This window comes from Nanorana parkeri, unplaced genomic scaffold (assembly GCF_000935625.1).
Source record: "Nanorana parkeri isolate BGI_ZX_2015 unplaced genomic scaffold, ASM93562v1 scaffold303, whole genome shotgun sequence".
NCBI classification, from domain to species: domain Eukaryota; kingdom Metazoa; phylum Chordata; class Amphibia; order Anura; family Dicroglossidae; genus Nanorana; species Nanorana parkeri.
Window position 1 is genome coordinate 443,650 of NW_017306571.1, and position 26,323 is coordinate 469,972.

The window sequence follows — 26,323 nt, forward strand, 5'->3', positions numbered from 1 at the left end:
ACAGAACCGGAGCGAGTGTATCACCTCTGCTGGAGGTATTGTGCATTTCTCCCCCCCCATCGCGAGTAAGGAGCATCGCCAGCACAACCCCCACCGCCTCAGTAATGTGCACCACCTTTGGTCCCCTTTATCATCCCCACTCCCAACCCTGTTTTTTTAAGTATTCTGGCACCTGCTGCCGTCAAAATATAACAAAAAAAACAACAGATATCATAGGAATGAATAGCTAGGCTGCTATTGGCTATTTCAATTTGCAATAGCAAGCTGGCTATTTCACCTGTCCACTGCTGCTGTCAATCAGCAGAGGAGGACCTGATGGAGAATTGACAGCAGCAGTGGGCGGGTGCAATACCCAGTCTGCCATTGCTTATTGCAAATTGAAATAGCGAATAGAAGCCTAGCTATTCACTCCTATGCAATTTTTTTTTCTCTGACTGTTGGCGGCCCCGATGTAAAAAAAAAAACAGACAGCAGGGAAAGGTTTATCCTGCTAGACAGAGCAGAGTAAACCTTTCCGATATAAAATGTTTCTCTCCCAGGTGTCCGGGAGCTGCTGCCTTATAGCGGGAGACTCCCAGAACATCCGGGGAGAGTTGAGATGTCTGCAACACTACCCACCCCCCCAGGAACGTGCACCACCATCACAACGCCCCGTTTTAGTTGGTGAAAAGTGTAGGGGCAGTCCGGCATAGAATCTTTTCATAGATATGTGCACATCAGATCAAAAGGACAATTGAGGAGGAAAGAGGGACAGAGGGATCTGGTTCCAAATGAGGGACATTTTTAGAGGTATGTATCATTGTGCAAGCATCAAGTGTAACAAACAAAAGGCGAAACTCTAGGATGGTTATTGCAGCATTTATTCTTACCCAATATACCATTTCTTATCATCCAAACCAAGGGAACTCCCAGGGATTCCAGTCCGTACTTTTAGGAACTTTGGCATGTGACGTTCTAGGAGGAGAATGGTAGCGGCAACCTAAAAATATAGAATCCCATAGTAAAAATGAACAGTGATTATATGTGTAGATTTCTTAAATGGGTTGTTCGCTGTTTCTTAAGGTGTCTGTAGGGAGGACATTTTCTTTGTTATGAAATAATACAACCCCTTAAAAAATGCTTTAAATTACCATTTTGAACAAGAATACTTTCCAGTATGATCTGTGAGTATTTATTTATTTACTTATTACAGGCATTGCCTCTTTAACAAGGTAACATCAGTGAGTACAAATGCATTTATTGCACACAAAGTGGTGTTATATCCTTTGTGGCTAATGAAGAATATATTTAAGTGAAGCATTTTGTGCCTGGAGTTCAGCTTTAAGTATAAGGTACCAAACCAGCTTATTTGCCACTGTCAATTACTTAGCAATGTCATTATGAATATATAAATTAAATGCAACTTCTATATTGGCACAGTCTCACTGGAACACTGATCTTGCTTCCTATCTGACAGATTTGCTATAAATTGTCAATTCTGGCCCAGCTATTACAAATGGAGGGATCATATTCATGATATCTTATAATTTCTCAGTATGCTAGTAAACTAGCATAATAGGTGGCCTAAAATCAATTATAATAGCTGTTAATAAAGATACAATTACTTTACTGTAATCACTGTAAAAGCCCTTTCAGATGGACGGTCCGATCAGCCCAATGTTAGTCTATGGGCAGCCAGATCTAAACAGACATTACCCTCTACTCCTTCCAGTATGGAGAACCAAACGCAACAAAGTCCTTTTGTGGCGGACCTGATCTTCATGGATTGGGGGTAATCTGATGTAAACGGACACATGTCCACTTATGTGCGAATCCCTATAGACCTAATAATGTAAGAGTACACATGTCACAATGGTGTTATCTGTTACAAAATGCTCCAATCAGCAAGAGATCCATTAACATATCGCCTGCTGTTGGATCTGACAGGCACCCATGTGAAAGGGGCCTTACAATGGCATGGATGGACTTTTTCGTCGCACAATAATGCAGTGAGTCTTAATACCAATAAATTTTGTTTAATCACCTCCTATAAAAAGTAATTTAATGTACCTGGATTTTCCACAGCTCTTCTCTCTCTTTTGCCACTCTCCAATACGTATTGTCCATCATGGCGATAAGCATGTTTAGCAATAAAAGGTATACAAACACCATATACACAGAGTAGGCCACATATATCAATGGAAAAGACGTGTCTGTAGGGATCTTCAGATTAGTCAATCCCATCATCATTTCTATGGCGTCATACAATGCCTTTGGAAAGTCATCTACGAATGGGTTAACCTCTGGATCCATTGTCTGGTACATTACATAAAAGGCTGAATATATGAGAAAAGTGTGGTAAGTTAGTACAATCAATCTCCTGTTCTCCCCATTCTCCTAGTCTGTAGAATAGGCTTAGCCACAATCACACACATTTAAAGAGACCCTGTCACAAATTTAAAAATAAAATCACAGGTAAAAGCACAGAAAAAATCTATTATTTGACATTGTTACTTGCAGTATTTTTTCTCGCCATCAATCATTTTTTATTGACTTGCAATGTGCCATTGCACTTGCTAGAAAATGTGACTACTTCATGAAAAGCCAATTCCTTAACACACACTTCTCCCTCCTTGTATGTCATAGCCCTCTCTTCTATTGGGAGTGTCTAATTAATGTATGTGCTCCTCTGCTCCTCACCTCTCAACATAACCCTTTTATAAAGCTGCTGGGTGAGGAGTGAAAGGAAATGCTGTAGAGTTTCACTTGAGTCACAACTAGCCTGCTAGGGCTGCTAATATCATATGCAAGATGGCAGCACCTAGGATCACTATTAGGACTTTTGAATGTCTACACAAGGGAGGCTTTGACATATAAATAAATTGCATATAATACTAATATAATACACTTGTAAGGAAGGCTAAAGCCGGGTGGGTATACACTATTTTTTTCGTTCGACCTGCGTCCTGGAAAAATTAAATAGAACAGAATGCTTCAGCAATGCTTAGGACTGTTGATTTAGGAATCCCCTGCTGTTTCTATTGGATTCGTACAGTGGCCGGCAGCTTGTCAGATTGGCTGCTAGCTCCGTTAGGCCGAGCATTTTCCAGCCTCTTCCTTTGATCAGCTGATTGAGGCATGCCGAGTTTGAAGGATGCCAATTTCTTGATGAACCACAAACTTAAGGGAAACTTCCCCTGCAAAGTGCACATTCCCTTTTAAAGTGAACAGCCTATTTGCCTTTAGTAAATCAACCCCAAGGTGTCCTTAAAAAAACTTCACCTAAAAAATATGCCCCAAAAAAGGAGAATTAATACATACCTGTGAAGCCACCATCAGAATCTTTACATGTGCCACACTTCTGTGTGTGGAGGACATTTGCATCCCCCAAATATACATGCTCTAGTTTCACCCACCTACCTCTACATCACTACAAGACAAAATGGTTACTTAGAGGCTGGAGGATGAAACCATAGCATGCGGCGGGTGATGCAGGCAACTCACACACCTGGAAGTGTGGTGAATGTGAAGATTCAGCTTTGCTCTTTCAGAAAGCAAAGCTTTCATGAATGTTTTGTGGCATAGGTAGGCAATGATGCTCTTTTTTTATAGGTATTTTTCTTATTAAATGCATCATGCAATCTAGGGGCAGTACAACTATGGAAGTCAATGATTGAGAAGGATCTGGGTGTCCTGGTAGACCATAGACTTAATAATAACATGCAATGCCAAGCTGCATTTTCTAAAGCAAGAAAACAAAATATTTCTTGCATTAAAAGGGGTATAGACTCCAGAGAGAGATACATCTTCTTGCCCCTGTACAAAGCACAGTAGTAGGACCTCGTGTGGAATAAGCAGTTCAGTGTTTGGCACCAGTTCACAAAAAGGATGTTGTAGAACTTGAGTGCAGAAAAGGGCAACTAAACTGATATGAGGCATGGAGGAGCTCAGCTATGAGAAAAGATTAACTGAACTGAATATGTTCTCCCTTGAGAAGAATCAGTTATGGTCTATATATTATCGAAAAGGAAAAGCGTTCTCTCTTTGTCTCTGGAGGTAAAGAGGTTCAACCTCCACACACAGAAAGGCTTCTTCGCAGTAACAGCTGTGAAAAAGCCAGCTCAATTGTTTAAAAATAAAAAAAGCTGAATGCATTCCTAAATGCACAGAATATAACTGAACATTACATGTATAAGTAATAACACCAGAGATTGTTGATCCAGGAAATATCAAATTCCCTTAAGGGATTAGGAAACAATTTTTCCTAATTTCTCCATGGTAGGGCAGCACCCTCATATATGCTTCTAGGGGTTATAATGTTTTTCGGTCAATTTTTTTAAATGTACAGGTTGTTTTTTCTATCTGTATAAAACCTTTTGCAAATAAACATTATATGCAGTATGCACTCATGCCAGTTACGGTTTTCCAAAAAAGAGAGCACAGCAGAAGTAGTTTGCTTTCAGGCTGTGTGTAATTAAAGCTTTATATTTTAATCATAATAGAGTAGGGTGGGGGGTGGGTCATGGCTTACTTTATTTGTTTATTCAGTTGTGTGTTATGTAAAAGGAAACCCGGAAAAACAAAATGTACAAAATGTGCAGTACACCACAGGAAAACCGGTTAGAGCAGCGGTCGCCAACCGGTGGTCCATGGTGTCTCTCACTGACTCAAGCAGCGGCTGTCACAAGGAGTGTGCAGCTCTCAGTACAGTGCGGGCTCTGCTGGAGGCGGAGCACCTCGTCAGTACCCAGACTGAGCAGGCTGCGGGACATAGAAAAAGTGGGGAGATCTGGTTATGACATGGCAGGGTAAAAAAAAACATTTGTTTATAAAATAAATTCTTACCAGAGCTAAAGCCAATGATAATTATGAACACTAAGCAGAACCAGCATAGAAAATCAGCAAAGATTATCTGCAGGAAGAGACATGGAAGAGGAAATGTTAACATGCATTAGTGAACTGTAAAAGAAACATTATTAGTAAAGATGAGTGAAATAATCATCATGAATCCAGGGTTGGCTTACATCGCCCCCATCGTACTGGTCATGGATGGTTAAACTGAGAAACAGATAAACCAGATACTCTCAAGATGGTTAGAAATAATTGAGTAGATCCATGGGATACTTCAATTTTATTTTGTAGCTTTCTGATTTGCATTTTAAAAGTAAAAAACAAGGTGGATTTTTAACGATTCACTTATATCTAATTATTCGAATGACTGCTAGGTCCATGTTTAATAAACTGCCATTATTTTGCATTTGAAAATGCAAAGCTAATATCCATACACCACACTCCAGCATTTAATCATATACAGTATATTAAAACTTTATAAATTAACAAACTACAATGCAGTTATGCTGGAGGACCTCCCACTAGAAATCTATGACAGGGAGATGTGTGGTCTTTCTAAATGATGTTCTTCAGTGAATAATACCCTATACAAAGCAGGTCTGTAAGGGATAGTACAGTGTCAGTTTGTGGTATGAGATAAGCAAATAAATCATGTTCCAGCTAACAGTATGCAGTAGCCTTTCTAAAACTTCTAAATATGCTAAGTCATAGTGGTCTAGTCAGGAGAACGAGCCAGAACCTCCAAAGACAAATCCAACATCACCTGAGGATGTGTAAAATTGTTGTTGCTCAACAACTGACCCCCTACCCATACACAAGTATAAAGCCTGCGATAAAAAAACGAAACCCTGCCCTCAATCTGACACCCAATGTAACACTTGGGTGAGACAATAGCTGTTTGTGGCTACACCTTGGTGGTGAAAACAAAAAGTTGTAGATTTTGCCGACAGAGATTTTCCAACTTGGTCTTTCTTCTTCCCCACTGAGGAAAGAGTGTTCCCATGTAGTCAAGTGCTCTTTGTGCAATCAAATACAGACTGAAAACTTCCCAACCTGCCATTCCAGGAGATATCTACTGGTTCATGGCAAGTTTGAAACATGCAATATCTCATTCTATTGCTCATAAGGCTTGTATATTTTTAACATTTTCAGTTCATGCCAAATCTTGATTTCAGATATTTCTGTGTTATTGAAACAAATCTACAATATTCATAATCCTGATAATAGTTTGTCTATTTAACTTCTACCACTTTGAAAGCAGAACTAGACTCACTACTTTGGTCTCCGAAAAAGTTACTTTCAAGATACGCCTCTGGTAATCACTGGCAAGGTTGCCGGTGAGCTCATTTTAGCTGTAAACCAAACTTTGAAGCCCTCAAATGGCTGGTGTCATAGCTGATCACATGTGCAGCACCATGGCACCTCCAATCCAAATAGAGGCTAAGATGGCACCTTCCTTGTCTAGAAAGGATTGGAGGGTATGGTTCCACTTAAAATAGTAATAATAAAGTAATTTATACAGTGCGACTTACACTTACGTGCTGTGTTTGCTTAGATCATCTTGTGTCAGAGAACTGTAGGTCATCGTGGTGGGAGTTATAGAAAATGGGTCTTTTTGACAGTTTATGCTAGAGATACCCACAGGGGTTTCTTTATGCTACTGAATCTTTACATATTAATAAGGATATTCCTCCTCTACAGAAAGATGTTGTTTAGCAGGAAATGGCACCCTGATTATTAATTAATGGGTCGTGTTAGGTCATAGTTAAAAGCTTTCAAATGAATTAAAGCTACTTACAAGTTGCTATTTCACAGCAGGACCTCTTTTTCTGCTTTAAACATCTATAACCATAAGGAATAACGCTATGCAATATATAGTAATTAATAAGAGCCAGTCAGAAAACATCTTTAACAGGCATTGTATTGCCATACTGAATAAGTCTAGTTATAGTGACAGTAGTGTCTGCATACAGCAGCATGGTAATAGTGATGTAAACATCTGCGTGATCAGTAATGTTCATAGTAGGGATGCACAGATGCCGATACTGGTATCGATATCGGTGCCGATACCGAGTATTTGGGCGAGTACTCAACTTGCCCAAATGCTCCAATGCCTATCCCGATACTTCCTGTATCACGAAGCTGGGCAGCGCGTCATTACACGCTGCCTGGTTTCCTGATTGGCCAGGAAGCGTCTCCATGCTCTCTCGTCAATTGTGATGAGAGAGCATGGAGCCGACTTGGCCTGATTGGCCGGCCAGACTGTCCGGCTTCCTGATTGGCCGGCCAGACGGCTCCGGCTGGGTACTGGAGGAAGGCCGCATTCTGGCTGGAGAGGCCCCGGGGGTGACAGGCTGGACATACCAAGGTAAGAGGGGACAGACTTTCTAGTTAATCAGGAAGCCGGGTGGCGAGTCTTTACACACTGCCCGGCTTCCCGGCTATTCAGGAAGCCAGATGGCGAGTCATTTCACGCCACCTGGCTTGCTGAATGGGACTTCCATTACTCTGTAATTGGTATCAGCGAGTACAAAAAAAAAAATTATCGGTACTCGTACTCAGTACCAAAATACCGGTATCGGTGCATCCCTAGTTCATAGTATACAGGCACTGCAACAGCACTGTGCCTAGGGAAATGGTTGAACCCAGCTTATCTTGTGCAAAGCGATGAAAGCCTACATCCTTCACATAGTTACCAGACTGCCCTAAGACAGCATGTCTTCTTCGACTTCAAACTACAGTATATTCTATGCCGGAGCATGTAGTACATAAAGTCTCTGTGCTTTGCTGTAGCTTTAGCTGCATCCCAGAGGTATACAGCGTACTCCACTTGTGTAGAGGAAGATAAATGTGGTCACATTAGTTATATGCTGCTCTGTTTCCATTAAGCACATTCAGGCATCTTACCTTCTGAATCATTATTGAAAATTGGCCCAGCATTTTAAATCCTCTGGCAAAGTAGATTGAATTGCACCATCCAATTATTAAAGCCAGGGAAAGTGGAATTGCTTCTGCCTCATGCCCAAGAACTCTCAGTACAGCAGCGGAGAAAATTAACAGCGAATATCCCACCCTATGGAAAACACCACCTCGTTAGCGGGCATGTAAATCATTTTTCAGAAATAAGTCAGCACAACACAAACACGGTGAAGACTTACGACGCTGATTTTTTTTTGATATGCCTTTCATTTCTTTTATATATGCTGAGATATCAGGAATGCTGTGAAAATTAACCAGAACTGATAGGGAAAACTTAATTTAATAGGCCACCGTCAAAAGACCTTTGTGTTACCGAGGAAACCTTGTGCTGCTGATTCAAAACAGAGTCCGTCAATTTGTAGTCTAATAAAATACACTGACAGCAACTTGCACTGGGAATAAGTGCCAAGCAGCTTGTCATATGATATTTATAAACAAAGTAGAAGCATTACGGTGGATTAACATAGTAATAGAATGGATTGTGGAGGTTGGCAGACGGTGGGCACTTTATTAGGTTTAATAGCTTTAAAACTATAGCAAGACAAAGAAGTCTGCTGAGTTTCCATCTAGTTGCTAAGAAAGTGCAGTAACAGATAGGGTAATCCTATACATACAGGAAATAATAACCATTGCTCATTTTGCTTAAAAAGCATGGTGGGGGGGATTTATCAAAACTGGAGCAGACAAAATCTGGAGCAATCAGCTTCTCTCTTCAGTTTGTTAAGTTAAGCTTTGAAAATGAAAGAGGGAAGCTGATTGGTTGCCATGTTCAGCTGCTCCAGATTTTGTCTGCTCCAGTTTTGATAAATTCCCCTCAATGTGTCTAATTATTCAGAATAAAACATGTTTTTTTTTTTTGTGGAAAGCTTACATGGAGCTAACAAAAAACACACAGGATAGCTGGCATCAGGGCCGAAGCTAGGGGGCAGCTGGGGGGGGCATGTCCCCCGGGTGCCGCTTTAAAAGGGGTGCCAATGGGTGTGTGGATAGAGAACTTCTCCCTTGGGGGAGGGGGGGGGGGGTGCAATTCTGAGCTTTTACCCTTGGTGACAGAATGTCTAGATTTCCCACTGGCTGGCATTACACTAGCATATTGCATCATTGTAGGGAAATTATATTTTTCTAGCCCCCACTGTCCTTCTGTCACAGAATGCTTTGTTTAGAGTAGTAGCACTAAGTGCATGCGACCTATTCACTGACAATGCTCAATGTTATGTATGTTTTGTTTCAAGAATGCATTTTCTAGTAACAATTCCATATACTATTTTTAAATATTTTCTACTTTATACATAGATTTATCAAATCTGCTATTGAACCAGTTGCCAACTACAGTTAAGGTTACCAAATACTTCATGTACTTCTTTTCCAAGTTATTGTTCAGTCCAAATGATCCCTCAGATAAATCTGCATCTTAAAATAATACCTGGCATTCTTGCCATGAAGGTCCTTGCCCAAGCACTTCCTTTTCCTGTTATCTGAGTGCTGCATTGTCACCCTGTCACACACATCCACTGGTTGAGAATACAAGCGGTCATGCAGACACACATTGTACAAACATGGTCCACCATTGTCACTATTAGTAAACCAGTTCAGAGCAATGATGTGCAGTGAGTGCATGTAGACAGGAAGGGGCTACAAATGGCTGCAGGAGATCAGCAGCACATATACAGTATATATTATATAATATATACTATATATATATATATAGTATATATTATATAATATATACTATATATATATATATTAACTGCTGTGACAGATATATGATCTGCTTTGAGAAGATCCAGATAGTGCCTGTTTCATCAGGAAAAGGAACCCTGAACAAGTGTACAACTGATCAAAGGCAAGTCAGTCTTTGCTCCTCTGTGCTGAGAGAGCAGCTTGAAGCCTGACAGGGGGGGCGCGCACGCTTGTCTGGCTTACACAGACAAGCCGTCAAGCCAGACTGACATCTAAGATGGACAAAGATAGTCCGCATCAGAACAAACCAGTGTGGTGGAGCTAAGCAGGTAGCAGTTGGTATGTGAGCAAGTCCAGTGTGTGATGACTATAGGAACTAGATAAGCAGAGAAGCTGAGACTAGGACAGCTCTGCCCTCGGGAGAAATAGACAGAGCTGTACAACAAAATATCCAAGGAGCTGAAATCAATTTGTGTTCTTTGTTATACTAAACAACCCCTGAACCCCTGTATGGAGAGAACACTGTGTTACTTTGATATTTGGATGAATAAAAGTGGGTAAAAGGCCCTAAAATGCATTCTGCTGAGTGGGCTGGAAACACTACATTTAAAGCTAAATCTCACACTGCTTGAGCATGGTTCAGGGACTAGAAGCCTGTACTGTTTCCGGGACATAGTGGGGTGGAGGAAACACAATGGAGAGGAGGAACCAAGGACTGCAAAAAGAAGAAACTTTGAAGGCACTCTTTCTCCAGTAGCTCATCAAAAAACAGAACCTGTGGTCTTAAAAAAAACTGGATGAAGATCAAGGTCTCAGTCATGATACTCAGGTTCACAGACCTAGCTCAAAGGGAAAGCACAGCTGCAGCAGGCCAAAAGATAAAGGGAATTCACAAAAAGTCCACAGATCAAGGACATCAAGATCTTAATGAAGACACTGTCAAATATCTTGCAGCAGTAGTAGTGACTGATCCAGTCAGAGATGATTTCAAAGTAAGTCCTATGACTGAGAGAGAAGAAAAGTCAGTATTAGGGGAATTAGAGAGGAAAAGAAACAAGCCCATTTCCAAACTCGGGGACTTGGTTAACATCAAAGCTGAATTAGAACATGTGTCTCCTGCTGAACAGTCCAAAGCAACACTACAGCTGACTCTCTAAGTTGCTGTACAAGCTGATGAAACCTTAAGAGCAAAGGAGAATGTGAAGATGTCTGAGGGCATCAAAAATAAGGATTTAACCCCACCCCCCAAATCTGGGGAATTAAAATCCTTCTTAAGAAAGTGAAACCAGAATCAGAAAGGTTTTCTCGCTAAGAAGACCAGACCAGACAAGCAACATGTGTGAAAAAAATTAATCTTTTGAAAGCAACTCCTTTATACTATAGGTCTTCCAGTCAACTGGAGAGAATAAAGCTTCTACAGAGACCACTGAAACAAGCATATGTCTGTTAAATGATTAATGGGGGGACGCTTGGTCTTTTTGAAAAGGAGAAGAAAACAAATGTTGGTACAATTTTCAACTGCTACCAAGTACTTGGATGATATCAGCCACACACCCAAATCTGTTCATTGAGAAGGTTGAAACTGAATTTAAAAGACTAACTTCTGTGCAAGCCCAGTAGCGTGAATAAAGGCAAAACAGGCAAAACGTTTACATTGTGATGTTTTACTTTTGTTTAATTCCTACACCTTTATTCATTTTCTTTGTACTTAGTCATTTGCTTAGCATTCCACTATAAGCCTGGCAGGTCATGAATCAGGACTGTTCAAAGACTTGTTTTCTCCTGGTTTTTGAAACCATGCACATGGATAACTACAAAGTAACAAGGATGTGTCCTTTAGTGCAGTTTGATATGACCTTTTCCAAATCAGTAAGTAACTGTCAGAGTCTCCTATGATTGTTGAAAATCTCATGCTGCTAAAAGGGGAAAGGAAATGACAAGGAGCAGAGATAACAGGTGTGGTTACAAAGCCGAAGAAAAAATAAACCAAAGTGCCACTTGTATGTAATTCAGCATATAACTGGGATATCACCAGATTACTGGTCAGTGTAAGTAATACATGCCCTGGCATCTGTGGGAGTAATAAGTGCCCCTGCCTCAGTGGTCAGTGGAAGTAATAAATGCCCTTGCGTTGGTGGTCAGCAAGAGTAATAAATGCTCCTACCTCACTAGTCAGTGTAAGTAATACATGCCCCTATGTCTGTGGTCAGTGGGAGTAATAAATAACCCTATGGCTGTGGTCAGTGGGAGTAATAAATGCCCCCTACATCAGTGGTCAGCAGGCGTAATAAATGACCCTACATCTGTTTTTAGTGTGAGTAATGAATAAGTCAGTGGTCATTAGGAATGATAAATGCAGCTGCATTGGTGGTCACTGGGAGTAATAAATGTTCCTATGTCAGTGGTTAGTGGGAGTGATAAATGCTCCTGCATCAGCAGTCAGTGGAAGTAATAAATAACCCTACCTGGACAGAAAATAAAAATGTATGTCCCCAACAGGGACACACACACAACAACAAACACTTGACAGACATTTTAGCCCTTCCCTACCTTACACAGTACTAGGAATAAAGATTTTGGCTTGATCCACATGTGCAAATTAATATGGCTTTTGGGTAAGTTGTGTACTACAGTAAATTATGTGCAAGTGGTACCTTGAATATAATGTTTTATACTTTAACAATGGAGCAAGGGAAAGAGCAAACATCACTTCGGTAAATGACAACTTAAAACAGTAGGCAGCATTAAGCCGCATGCATGAAGTGTCTGATTGAAGAACAGATTGCGTCTCACATCTAGTAACCAAGTAGTAGTAACAGAAAATGGAAAGTTGGTTGGCTTCTATAAAGGAAACTCAAGATTCCAACATTTAGATACATCATATACATGATAAATGTTATGTTCATATACTACCTACATTAGTAGGGAGAAAGGGCCACCAGTCGATGCATTTCCAATGTACTTTTTTGGACCCAGCTTAAAAAGAAGAGGAGTCTGGGGAAAATTACAACATTATTTGAAAAAGATCTAGAGTCAGCCAGGTAGAATTAGTGCATAGGTAGTTAGTTGCTACAGAGTACCAATTTAATGCAAGTTACAAATTTACCTCTACAAAAAGTATGATGATTGCTCCAAACAGTGTAATTAGCTCTCCTGTAAGCCTAACAAGATCTTCCGTACTTTCATAGGATTCCTGAAATGTGAAGTGCATTTAAATAAATAAAATCAATGCATTGTACAGCTAAGAACATGTGTTAATAATCATCCTTCAGCATGGAATCAACATACAGAAATTTTTTTGGGTGTCATCACAGTTATGTCGTTACTTTCACCAAGGTCCAAGGGTTTCAAAGGGCGGTGGAGACTGACAGCTGTAAATACAACCATGTAGGCAAGGTAGCTGAACATCCAAACAAGAAAACTCCTGTACCCGAAAGACTTCCATTTCTGACCAAGCAGCTCTTTGACTGGTGTAATGTCAACAAGTTTACGGACCTAGCGAGAATATAGATATCAATGTGTAGTAAGAAAATCGTGAAAAATAGGCTACTAATGATTGATCAACATATGCTGAAAGTTCTGGGTGGTTTTGTACATAATTTCATTTTTTACCTATTGTGGTCACGACTAAAACATAAAACATTTATTTATAAAGTAAACCATGCAAAAATATTTTTAATTCAGGTAAATGCTTATATTGTAAATTAATATTATGTTGTCTTCCCTTCCATCCAGCCAGCAAGTCGAGCTCTAGGCTAGTCCTCATGTGCTGTACAGTTTCTTATAACTACAATGTCATAAGGTGAAAAAGATAACTGAACTGAATAAGACATCATAGAAGTAACACTTACCTTATCAGACAGTTGAGTCCAAAATTGTATTCAGAGTGGCCAGCCTGAAATTAGATGATACTGCTGTGTTGTGTCTTTAGCTAACCTACAGTGTTTTGGGAGTCATTTGCCATGTGTCACTACATTCAAGTTTAAACTTTGTTAAACAAAGCATGCTTTATCAGTGAAATCCCACCTCCAGCACACAGTTTGGTCTTCCCCAGAGAAAGCCCAGCCCCAGCACACAAACTGGTCTTTCCACAGTGAGACAACACCTCCAGCATATACAATGGTCTTTCCCCAGTGAGATCTCACCTCCAGCACACACAAACTAGTCTACAACCTGTATCCTTCCACCAGCACACACAATCTTCAGTTTCCCCTCCAGCGACTCTCCACTGTGCACTACCCTCATTCCCACCACACAAATTACAATTCCCCGTCCTCCCTACACATCTTGTTCACTGAGCCTGGATACACAGTCTATAGTTGCAGAGTTATACTAAGATTAGCAGTAGTCTATGCACTCCCTTGTGCCTATCCTGTACATCTCCAACCCCACTCTGTATGTGACTTGAAAATTGACCTCTTCACCCCCCCATGCATGATCTGTACATTAATGATGTGCTATATCAAGTGCACCATTACCAAGCTCCATGTTTTAATGACCTCAATACCAGCGTGTTTCTTTATTTAAAACAAAAATGTGGCAAAAAAAAGGTCACCTTGGGCTATCACTTTCCAACAAAGGGCCATTTGGGGATCTTTGCACTGTCATTTTTATGTGATATGTTTTATAACAGACAGTAAGGGAAATGTTTTTTATTCCAAAAGGTTTGGTCTTTATTCCTTTGTATAGTGAAAAAAATAAAAAAACAAGGGTTATTAAATACCAACAAAAGAAAGCTGTATCTGTCTCAAAAAATAATATAAAATTAATTTTGGTACCGAGTAATTGTTAGTCAAACTTATCACAAAGCTAAAAAACTAAAAATGCTCTGGTGATGAAGGGGTATTTACGGGTGGGTACTAAAGTGCTTACATTTATATTTTTCATGAATAAATTAAAAACTTTTAAACCATTTGATATAATTGCTTGTAAGAAAGACAAATTGATGTCACAAATTGTTTTATTTTTCTTTCAAGAAATTCCTTTTTTTATTATATACACATATACCCAGGTTCCCTTCTGTGGGGCTTTGATCGTTAATGGTGTCCTAGCAACCGGTAAATAAAAAATATTCAGAAACTATATCTCTATCAAAAGTCCTGCTGTAGCTAATCCTCTTATAGGAGAGCATTTAATCCTAAACTGCTCATACAGTGCAGGTACTTGTGAAAGAAAAACATCAATTAGCTGTGAAAAGAACTAGTATTGCAGTGAATTGCAGGCAGTGAGCATTGAAACCAACATATAGCGGGTGAAAAATGTCCAATAAAGGGCATTCTAAGAGAATAATGAAATGATATTGCTTAGAAAGGGCACACGTTAATTTCTCTTGGTACTATCTGAAAGTACAAGGCAATAGGAAATAAAAAGAGCAAAATTAAAGTCTGCACTGAGCACTGAGAACTAATGAGATTGTGTTGTTGGTTGAAGGAGTAATTGTTCTCATTTTAGTTTTCCGTAAGGCTGGAAACATAAATATACTTTTTCATATAGCTAAAGGTAGACTGCACAACTAATGTATAGCACAAGAATCTAGATACCAAATGTACAGACTACAAATACTTCATACAGAGCCGGTTTATTGCTGGGATTTACTATTCTGTGTTTGTAAGAGAACAGTCTTAGTCCTAGAAAAGGATTTCATTGAGGCAAGGGAATAACTCTTTCATTGAGGCAAGCAAATATTTCTTCCCGCACAGAGGGTGATCTGTGACTAGAGGATCCTGAGGTCTGATTTCAGCTCTTCTATACTGGAAACTTCACAGTTTAGTTTTCCTAACCAGCCCTCCATATGGGGCCCCCTTCTAACCCAGGCCCCATAGCAGCCACGTGGGCTGCTATGGCTATTGTTATGCCACTGCAATGAGGTATGAGGGGGCACAGGAGGAAGTAAAGATTGTCAAAGATGTGCAGATTGGGACACATGACACTTCCCTGTAATTAACATGTGAAAATGCACTGTCAGCAGTAGGTTTTGCTGACACCAGGGGGGTGATTTACTAACCTAAACACACGCACACACCAGGTGCGTGTGATTTTCACACAGCAAAACGTATTTATCAACCAAAAAGTCTCTAAAAGCATATTTCCACTAATGCCATATATGGAAAAATCATGCACATGATGCATATAAAATGCTGCTTCACAGTTTAGACAAAAATGGTTAGCTCATGCATTTACATTCCTGCAGTCATCAACGCAAGCAACACAACATAGAGCTAATTTACACCTTGCAATTCATGCTTGGCATTGCACAACACACCTGCTGGGTGTGTACACACTACAAAGGTGTTTAGATTCCACCCATAGATCATGCTGGGAGGGAACACACTACAGAGGTGTATACATGTTCGTGGTGTGTTTATAAGGTTAGTAAATCAACCCCCAGGAATCCTGGCATCTTGTAACTTGTTTTGATGATTGTGCCATCCATTCCAACCAGTTACAACACCAAAGCCCTGAAGAAGGGGGAGAGAGTTTGAGCCCCTGAAATGCGTTGCTTGTTTTGTGTTATCTTGTTAGGAACTAATACTATTATTATAAAGAATTTGGACTCTTGGATCTTTTGTTTGGCAATCTCATTAGATTTTGTACATTTCCCTGCCATGACTGTGAAAGGTATCCATGACAGAAGTAAAAAAGGAAACCTAGTTCCATCTCTAATAGAATGGAGTGGAGGATGAGGCACTAGCTCTAGTAACCATCAGGTACAGAGTGGCCACTGCTGCGCCAATTGTTTTATCACTGGCAGATTATTATTATAGTGGTTGTCTAAGTGGTAGCCCAAAATGTAAACCTTCCACATTTAACATTAGTGCTTAGGTTATGACTTACAAAACTAGGTAAATAACGCTGAAGTAAGGGACGCTGAGTATATTCATATAAAGCTGGATATAAGTTCTCATCTTGAATTGGTTAGCATGGGGATAAATGATCTTTTTATAAATAAATAATTAGTTGTTCCAGAGGTTGATCATATATAAGTGATAAAGAAAAGAGGGCCCATAGTTTGAGTAACATCCAGGAACCATGAGAAATTTAATTTCACTGATGATCACGGCTAATGTGCACATATTCAGCCATCATATATGCTAGCAGCATAGAGAAAACACAACAACTAGACTTTGTTCTTTATTGTAAGTCACAACTCTTCTTTCTTCCTATTTTAATGTCTGAATCCTCTATTAGTAAGAACAATGTATATATTTATAGTACACCGACATTTCTAAAGTTAATAAACAATCACATGTTGTACATTTACCTGTGGCTTTTGGCTGGAAGTTATAATATCCAGAACTGAGTTCTGAGCCATCCATGTATCAATATTTGTCAAGTCATAAATGCTGTAGGAAATTGTCCCTATTGTCCAATATATTTTCTTTTGCCGCTTAACGAGATAGCTGAACATCTGTGATTTAATAACAGAATAAAGGTTAGAGGAAGTTCTGACTTCTGCCTGTGCCAGTACATTATGCATTAATTATGCACTAACTTCCCAGCTAAGTGATCCTGCGGATAAATGATTACAGACGTGATGGTTTAAAAAACATCAGACCTGCAAGGTGATTTCTCTTAATAAACACATAACAGTCACATGCACTGATAGGATGAGAAATCACAGTGACTCATTTACTGAGCCAGATATATAATTAGGTTTGACACCCATGGCATCCAGGAGTTAGAGGGGTTGATAAATGTTGTGCTAGAAGTTGAGAAGCTAAAGACTCTGGGCTAGAAAAATCTAATTCATCACAATAGAGATGTATGAATTATTTACTAAAGATGTCAATATAGTATTTCTGAAACATAACAAAACAAGGTTGCCTAAATGGAAAGGACCCTCATTTCAGTGTGATTTAAACAGCTCCTTTTACAGGTGTATTTCTTATCCTGTGAGTATTCTTCAGTATGCAATTACTTCCTCTCTAGTAATACCTACAGAAGGGCATGGAATCAATCAGATGTATGTTTTACAGCCCACACTTTGAAAACACCCAGCCCACTCCACCACAAAGATATATATGAAAAGTTGAAGGACACCTCTGTGTGCTTCTTTGCTTTGCTCCTCTCCAAAAGCCAATGCAGGTATAGCACCTTTAGTTCCACCTCCCTTGTTTTGGTACAATAATTCCCAGGGACACTGCTGTTGAAGCTGGATACCTAACCTAGAAAATCACTGTACCTGGGAACTCTTTTTTTAGGCATGACTTTTTAGTAAGATTACTGGGACTCTAATCTGTCTGTAGTTCCTTTCATCTGTGCTGATGATTAGCTCCATAGAGAAGTGACATAAGCATTACTAGAGCAGCCACACAGTGGCTGGGACAGTGAGCCAATCATGTAGAAGAGAGAGAGAGAGAGAGAGAGAGAGAGAGAGGTTAGGGAGTGTGGGCTGTGCTTTATAGTCCTCCACTACCCCTGTCTAATATATACTTTCCGTGGCTAAAAAGATCAAACAGCATGCAGTGTGGATGAGTGAAATAAAGGTAAGGGGAGGTGGAAAGCAGACTGGACTCCAGATATTGCTCTTGTATTTTATTACCTAAGTATTGGAGCAATTGCCCACTTTATGTCCATGCAATGTCACAATCGCCTGTTTGGTGCCAATGTATTGCAAAGAGTACCTGATTGTTCACTACTTGTTGGCAAAAATTATTTTGTGTTGCCCATATATTGACAAGACTACCCTTTGACTGAACATGTAGTGTCATGATTGGCCATTTGTTGCCAATGTAATAACAAACCTGTTCGCCATCCAGATGTTGTCATGATTGCCCACTTGTTGTCATCATTGTCTGTTTATTGCCCACCTATTGTCAGGGTTGCCCATCAATTGACAGGGTTGCCCACGTATTGTCATGATTGCCATTTATTTCCGCATATTATCAGGATTGCCAGTTTATTTCCCAAATATGTAGCCATGTATTAACACAATTGCCAATATGTTGCCTATGCATTGTAATATTTGTCTATGTATTACCAGAGTTTATTGCTATGGTGCCATCTGCCATTAAGTCAGAGCTTTTTTTTTTTTTGAGTACCACATAACTATAGTTGAATCCCCTGCAATCATATTGCTAATAAACCATGCCCCTGCGAATTTCTGCCATTAGACCACTCTTCCAATTTGCTACACTGCATCACAAGTATTGCTTGGACCTAGCCCCCACACCATCTCAGGTTTAAGGGATAACAAAAGTTCCCAATTATGCAATTCACTACAGTCAATAATAATGCACTGTTCTGGAGTGTACTGTGCTGTGTAGCATTATAAACATATAGATAAATGCATTGATATTATTTTAAAGATGATCATTGATTACAAATGTGGGAAAAATTACACTCCATATTATTCCTAAGGGGAAAGACAATAGTATGCAAGTTCAGACAAACAGAAACAGCAAACATACCAAGTCATATAAGTAATATGCCCCTCTCCCAGTCTTGTCCATCTTGCCCCTTTACAGTAATGAATGTAAAAAGTACACTTTATTACAAACCTGTCCTGTAGGAAAAAATGCTTATAATGGTCATATGATATCAGCTAAAAGGGACGATCAGAGTTCAGGTAGAGCTCATAAAAGTCTGGCTTTGTCTGAATGTCTTATTAGCCAATTTACGTAGGTATTTGACCAGGTGACTGAAACCTGGGTATGTGGTCCTGTGATAGGACAGAGTGGAAACCTACAGCAAAATCTTTGTTTTAGAGCACATTAATTGCAGGACTTTTTCCCCCCATTTAATATTGTATAATATTGTAAAGGGGCAGAGTGGTCAATGTCAGCTGCATGGCTGTTTAGAAAGGGGTTTCCAGGAATGACCACTTGTTTACATCAGGTTTTATACATTTCATGCTGTATTGCCTTACCAGATAACACTAACATATGGCTGTGCAGCTGGAGTCTGAAACTTGTGGCTTTATGTTCATTTTAAACCTGTTGCAGGAGGGCCCCTTTGTGCTATTACCCTGCAAGGTTACATAAAATGAACCTTCAAACTATTCTGCAAATGGCCTTAAGCTTTGTCTTTGCACGCAGCTAAAATTCTTAGCAATGTGAGTCCTTAATGCTGCAATTGCAGGTTTAGTTCTAAACAGCATTACAATACAGAAGTTGGTAAATTGTACACTATTTTCTTTTGTCACTCTGAAAAATATATTTTGGTTAACTTAAGTTACATGTTTCACAAACAGAGAAATAAAGAATTACGGATAAGAAATACATTTTTTAAAAGGTCTTCTGTGTCAAAATAGTTTTCTTTCTAAACATCTTGCACACATCGCTCACATGTGGTGGCACACTGCATTATTTATGGTTTCACAAGAAAATTGGATTTCAGAAACTTAACAAAGTAGGAAGACAGCCAATACTTAAGAGTTTGAAGTGAGGATAAGATGAATAATTGAAGACCGTAGTGACTTACTTCGATGTTTCCCTCATTGGCTGCCAACTTTAATGGAGTAAAGCCGTCATTATTTTCTAGGCGTTCGGCACATTGAGAATCCGTGAGTGGCACAAGGTCTAAGATCAAGTTGTACATGTGACAGGCCATTTCTTTATTCTGCTGCATGACCAGGATGTGAAACACAGTGTTTCCTAAAACAAATGAGTTTATACTAGACAATGCATTTATTTCAAAAATCACCATTACATAGAATTTTTCATTGTCATGCTTCATAAACTGATCTATTAGGTCATATAGGATCAAAAGTTTGGAGTTAAAGTGATACCTTTTATTGGCTAACTTAAAGTGATATTAAAGTCAATGGGTTTTAACGCTATTTCAAATTCTGAAGAAATCACTTATAACGAATGCTGCTTCTCGATGTTTAAAAGTGTTATTTTCCTGCAGAACCAGCTGGCCAGGTGAGCATTGACCCTGATATCCCAGTCTCCACAAATATACAATTTGTAGAAATGTGTCACCAGCACACCAAATTAATTTTGAAAATAAAAACCATCCACTCATTGATGCATAAGCTCTCTCAAATATAAGCACTTTTGGGGCCATGCAGGGTTCCCTTATCAGGCTCAGAGATGACAGTGCAAAAATACCATACATGTGGTATTTTTGCAGTGTCATTTCTGAGCCTGATGAAGGGGACCCTGCGCGGTCCTGAAAGCACTTGTGTTTGAGAGACAGTGAGGGACTTTTTTTTATTTTGAAAATTGATTTGGTGTGCTGGTGACACATTTCTACAATCAGTTTGTTAGCGGCACCATCCGCATCATTGCAACCATCCACCTTTAACCTATGCCGGAAATCCGGTAAGGAGTGCAGCAAGATACCTCTACATTCCACAAATACACAGGCACAGAAAGGCAAGCCGCTCCTCTGCATCCTGTTCCTCACATCTCCTTCCCATCTCCTTCCTCCTCCAAGCTAGTAGAAGGAAATTTGCTGGAGAATGCTCTGTCCTTTGTGATGTTGTACTGTACATGAAGTTCAGGGAAGCTGAGAGAGTTAAAACTGTTTGGAAACATAATGACTTTAAGTGCTTGGGCAAGAAAATGTAAAGAAATATTTCACTGTGCGAGGTAAAATTGAGATTTTAATACTACTTTAGGTAATTACAGATGCAAGCTTTCAGGATTCCTTGGATCCCTCGATCAGACTTTATACAATAAAGGGTATCATTTAAACTCCAAACATTCTGCACTTATCCATGGTTAACAAGGTACAATACTCTACTACTGCAGTTACATAAGGCTGTAATGTTTGAAATGAAAATCAGACAAGCATGCATACATACTTTCTAACATAATAGACTGATGTAATTAATTTAATCTTCTCTGAAAAGCACAGTGGAAAAAGTGTCTGAGGTATGCAACACTTTATTGCTGTCTCCGCTGGGGAGATTTCCCCCTGTGCTATTTTTCTAGTGACCATTCTAACCATTTGAGAATGGGAGGAGAAATCCAAAAGGTGTGTGTTGTTACCAGAGCAAGAGGTGAGGGTAAATCTTCTAGTGCAGAAGACACCTGCTTCTGTGACAACTCTCTTAAGCTGGCCATACACCTTACAATTATCGTTTAATTTCATCTCGAATACCCCATCATGCACAGACCAATGTAGATTTCGATTATCGTTCATTAGCAATACTAACTGGCCAAATTTTGTCGATCGACAGAATGGATTTTCGTTTGTGCATGTGCAGTGTTCATGTTGCCATTTTTTTCGTACGAAAACGGCACTAATCCATCGATTTTCATACGATTCGAAAAACGTTCTCTAGCCTGCACAATAGACAAAATTTGGATACGTTGTACAATAATTCTCATTGTTCACTTCCCATCATCTGGCCAATTATTGTACGAAAACCCAATCTTGTTTAATCGCAAGGTGTATGGGCACCTTAAGATGGGAATTCTGTTGCCTTTAGAAATATTTTCTCTCATTCCTGGTTATGTCTCCACCACAGAAAATTAAAGGAAATCTCAAAAGTGGGGCACATGCAGCAAAAAATAACCTGATAGGAGTTTTACCCTTTCATACTGAAGATAAAACTAATGTTTTATCTTTACATACAAGAAAGCCTTGAAACAGGAATAGGTAGTTTAGTTGATTCATCTGCAATTGGGCTGCTGTCCTTTGAAACATGCTGACTCCCTCCCCCCTTAACCTATATATTGTGTGATGGCAGCACATCTGATATGTCATTGAAATATTAAAGACACCATGGCCTTTGTGTAGCACTTAATGCATGGGTTTACTTGTGTCCAGTCACTCACTGGAACAATCATTCTTAATAATTAACAAAATGTTTAATTACCGTTGCATTAACAACATCTTCCAAAGTTCAGAGAAATGCTTTAACATTTCCCTTATCTTCCTGTTTATTAATTATATATTTAGAGGTTTGGGCCCTATTACTTCTATGTGACTTCTTCCCAGATTGTCCTGATTATATTTTGTTCCTCCATTTTAACTCATTAAGGACCTACCATCACTAAAGTCCTTTGCTCATGGGCTTTTGTTTGCTACAAATGGGTTTTGTACTCTCATACCAGGGAGAGTACAAAACACAAACACAGGTTGATGCAGTTTAGGAGGTCAAATTCAGATCAGAAGAAGGTCAGCGGCACCTGTTAGTGAATTCTGAATGATCTCAGAGACATCTCAAACTCATGTCAAACTGATACCATCAACACAAGACCTAAAGATTACTACAGATTTTGCTTAGATTTGATATAATGGATGACCAGAATTTACTGACAGCTATCAAGGGCCTGTTTAATTGGTTACAAATTAATAAAGATTGCTAATATAGGCCCTTATGTTCCAAAGTGGTTGTAGAATCTTAAAGAGAAACTATAATTCTTCTGGGTTCATTTTATTTTGTTTTTAAACTGATGTTATTTTTTTTTACTATATGTATAGAACCTTTGCCCGCAGAGAGCAGAAAAAACAGGAAGAGGGATTGATTATTCAATTTTGGCTTGAGTTACTTAGATCTGCAAACAGCAGGCTTTTTGCAACAGGACCGCTGACAGGTTAACATATAAAAAGGAGTATAGAGTATATACCTGCTGACTATAAATGTAAGTATGAAATATTTACATGACTATAAAATGAAATCATAATTTTTAGAATTGTATTTCTTTCTCACAAAAATAAAAATGCATTATTTTTTGTGCAGATTACTGACATACTGTAACATGCATAGCCAGGAAAGTAAACACAAAGGGAGCGCCTTTCCTAGTGCAGATCAATGTATTTCAATAAGCACGAAGTGAAAAAGAGATAAAATGGTACTCACAAACATGAGTGTTACACAGGCATGGAATGGGAGCTGACATGCAGTAAGACATCCACTAAACAATTCCTGTGTGTGAAGTCGTTGACGCGTTTCCGGGGCACGCCCCCTTCATCAGAACATCCATAGCCAGCTTAAAAAATAACTAAATACCAGAAAAAATTACTATATTGCAGCTTACCAGTCCGTAAGATGTGGCTGCTGCATTCATTTTTTTTTTGAGGCTAAGAACGTTGTCAGCAAGTACAGACAATTGCTGTTCATCTTGCCAGCATTGTTCTTGCCAATTTCTGTGAGTTGAACTGAAAGCACAAACAATGTTATCTGGTTACTGTGTAATCTACTAGCCCCCACCCTCCATGTAATAGTGATGTGTAGTGTGACAATCATGGATCCCTCCATTGAAACAGAGAAGGAGTGAATGTAGCCACCCTAGGACATGGAGTGTGTTATTCATAGGATCACCAGGTGAAAATAGAGGAAATAAAGCCAGAATAAAATGAAGAAGCCACCACATTTTAGGATTAATAAGCTGCAATATATTACACTTTTGCTTTTAGGTTTAAATACGCTTTTTTTTTATAAGCACAAATATTTCTGTGCTCACCTAAATCATAGCTTGGTAAGTGGAAGATACAAGTCTTTGTTGAACAGCTAGGTCCCAACCAAAGAATTTCACAGGTGAAATTCAGGAAAGCTGGCAGAGCACTAACAAACGCAACCTAAATATTTTAGTAATAAAGTATATTAGCCTCTTTATGCCTGCTATGAATAAAGGTCTGTCCACTTTCTAGTGCACACTAGTAGTCATGTTACTACTTGCTTTTTAGTAAGAATCACTTTGATTCTTAGAAGATTGTTTTATACCGAACCATGAATTTCTATAACTTTGGTATGAAAATACAATAAAACATGTACGACAGGTTAATATTTGTAATTAGATTCATCAAATAATTAAGGATATACTTAAAGGGTTCCTCCAACCATTTTTTCAATGCTGGAGATGTAGATGCTGGAGGGTTAACCCCCTAGGGCAGTTTCCTTTAATCCTCAAGAACTTTATTAGTTAGCTCTTTGCTCTTGAGTTTTTGAGTTTGTACACCTGGAGTGGCCCCACTATGACCACAACATTTGTTATTTACTTATTTATTTATTTGATTGATTTATTATTAGCAAATGTGTGCCTGGAATAGCTAGAACATGAAAAAGTAGACAGGAACACCAAAAAACTCCTCAGTGGTCAGAAACAGAGACAGCAAGTATGGCAGGGAGATCTTGCTATTTGACTATACAAAACATCTACTGTAAGCTTTATAGGCTCCACTCATCCCTGTTTAGTAGACCTGTGATATTAACAGGACTATTCAATCATTATTGTAATATTGTCATGTCTTTGCTCTGCAAACTTTCTCTCACATAATTAGTTCATTATTATACTATCTGTTAGAACACACTCTTGTCTTCCTTGTAGAGAGTATTTGAAAAGTTACCCTGTGAATCTTGTGCATTAAGAGATGCTCCATAATCAACCAGCAGAAGTTTTAATATTTCTTCATTTCCTGTGCAGGCTGCAAATGATAATGGATAATCACCTGGAATGGAAATACACATGTTAAACAGACATCTTCACACCTCTCAGTCAGTGGACTCACAATTTGTTATCCTTGCTACAGGAATAATTCATTGTAATAAATCAAGAAGAGACAAAAATAAGAGACTCCCCCAAGACTTTGCATGGAGAAATGTAAATAACAAAATAAGGGCAGATAGAGTGTTCGAGATGAACTGGAAATTAGTTTCATGCAGCTGTTTATTCTCTGCTTCTCCCTGAGCTCCGGAGTATGCAGATGCAGAGTATTAAGCTCAATTTTTATCAGAGTTTGGGTATACTCCCTTTAATTATCAGGGCTTCTGTGTACTCTCTTTTCACTTCTTGAATTAAGGTCACATTGTTTGTCAGCTAAAATCACAAGTTACATTTGTTTATTAAGCAATTACAACTAGGTGCAGGTGCAACATTTTTAAAAATTGTTATTGCTATTTTACAGTAAAATCAAAGCATTTTTAGGGGGAGTTCTGCCCCTTTTGGGTTCTAGGAAATCTGCCCATCAATCCTTATCCTTTGTCTTGGGATATATAAGGGCAAGTAGGTGGGGGCTTTGGATTGGAGTGATAAGGAGAGTGGGCCCCGAAGTATGTGGCTGTGTTTCCCCTGGACCATGAATTGTTCCGCACCACAACTTGTGATTACCTCTTTGGGATGAAGCACCCTTGTGAGAGAAAGGCAAGCCAAGAAGATAGTTTACCTTCATGTGGATACTAAATATTTAACGGGTCCATTAGGCAACATGAAGCCTCATATGCAACTCCTAAATGTTGTGTCATTTATTTGGAAAGAACATCTATTTATTCCTCTTTGAATTGACTATTTTTTTGGAGTAAATATTAAGTTGTTCTAGTAAAATCTAACTGGGTATTCCTTCTTTGTGGGCTGGGAAACTAAAGAAAGATGCATGGCATTTATGGGGGTTCTGGACTGGCAGTGAAGACTGATGTGTCTGGTAACCACTTTACCCTTCTCAAGGGTTAGGGTGAATGCTGAAGATTTCTTAAACGATTCCTTGAAGATTGTGTAGAGGGAGCCAGATGCAAACTAGCCTTCAGACTGTGGTAGCTGTCTTTGGGCTATTGCTTACAATCTGGGCTTGAATGATTGGCAGTCATGTGTCTCCCAGTTCTGACACATGACACAAGTTGGTCTTCCACTTGGTTACATGTATGCATGATGAATGCAATACAAACTTACCCTTACAAACTTACTTATAGACAGGTTTTAAACTGCCTAATGTAACTACATAGTTCAGTTTTTTAATGGAAACCTGAACACAAATTGCTTTACATATAACTTTGCCTGAGAAGAATGGGAAAGGAAAGCACTGTGTTGCTAGACAACCAAATCAATTAAATCAATTTGAAACTACCAAATCCTCCCAGTCACATTTCCGGGGGAGAATAAAATGAAAAATTATAATGAATTTGTTTATATATTTCTGATACTTTTATATATATATATATATA

At 39.0% G+C, this 26,323-nt stretch overlaps 1 protein-coding gene across 1 annotated transcript in view; it reads right to left on the bottom strand.

Annotated features, from left to right (window-relative positions):
* Positions 1–26,323, bottom strand: part of LOC108788055 (transient receptor potential cation channel subfamily V member 5-like) — a 51,288-nt gene that overhangs the window by 2,248 nt on the left and 22,717 nt on the right. The window contains exons 6-15 of the mRNA XM_018557785.1: positions 24,736–24,837; positions 19,912–20,084; positions 16,751–16,897; positions 12,778–12,984; positions 12,596–12,682; positions 12,407–12,483; positions 7,738–7,903; positions 4,825–4,891; positions 2,050–2,315; positions 870–979 (exon numbers count right to left, since the gene is read on the bottom strand). Of these exons, the coding sequence (XP_018413287.1) occupies positions 870–979; positions 2,050–2,315; positions 4,825–4,891; positions 7,738–7,903; positions 12,407–12,483; positions 12,596–12,682; positions 12,778–12,984; positions 16,751–16,897; positions 19,912–20,084; positions 24,736–24,837 (1,402 nt within the window). The remainder of the gene's footprint in view (positions 1–869; positions 980–2,049; positions 2,316–4,824; positions 4,892–7,737; positions 7,904–12,406; positions 12,484–12,595; positions 12,683–12,777; positions 12,985–16,750; positions 16,898–19,911; positions 20,085–24,735; positions 24,838–26,323) is intronic.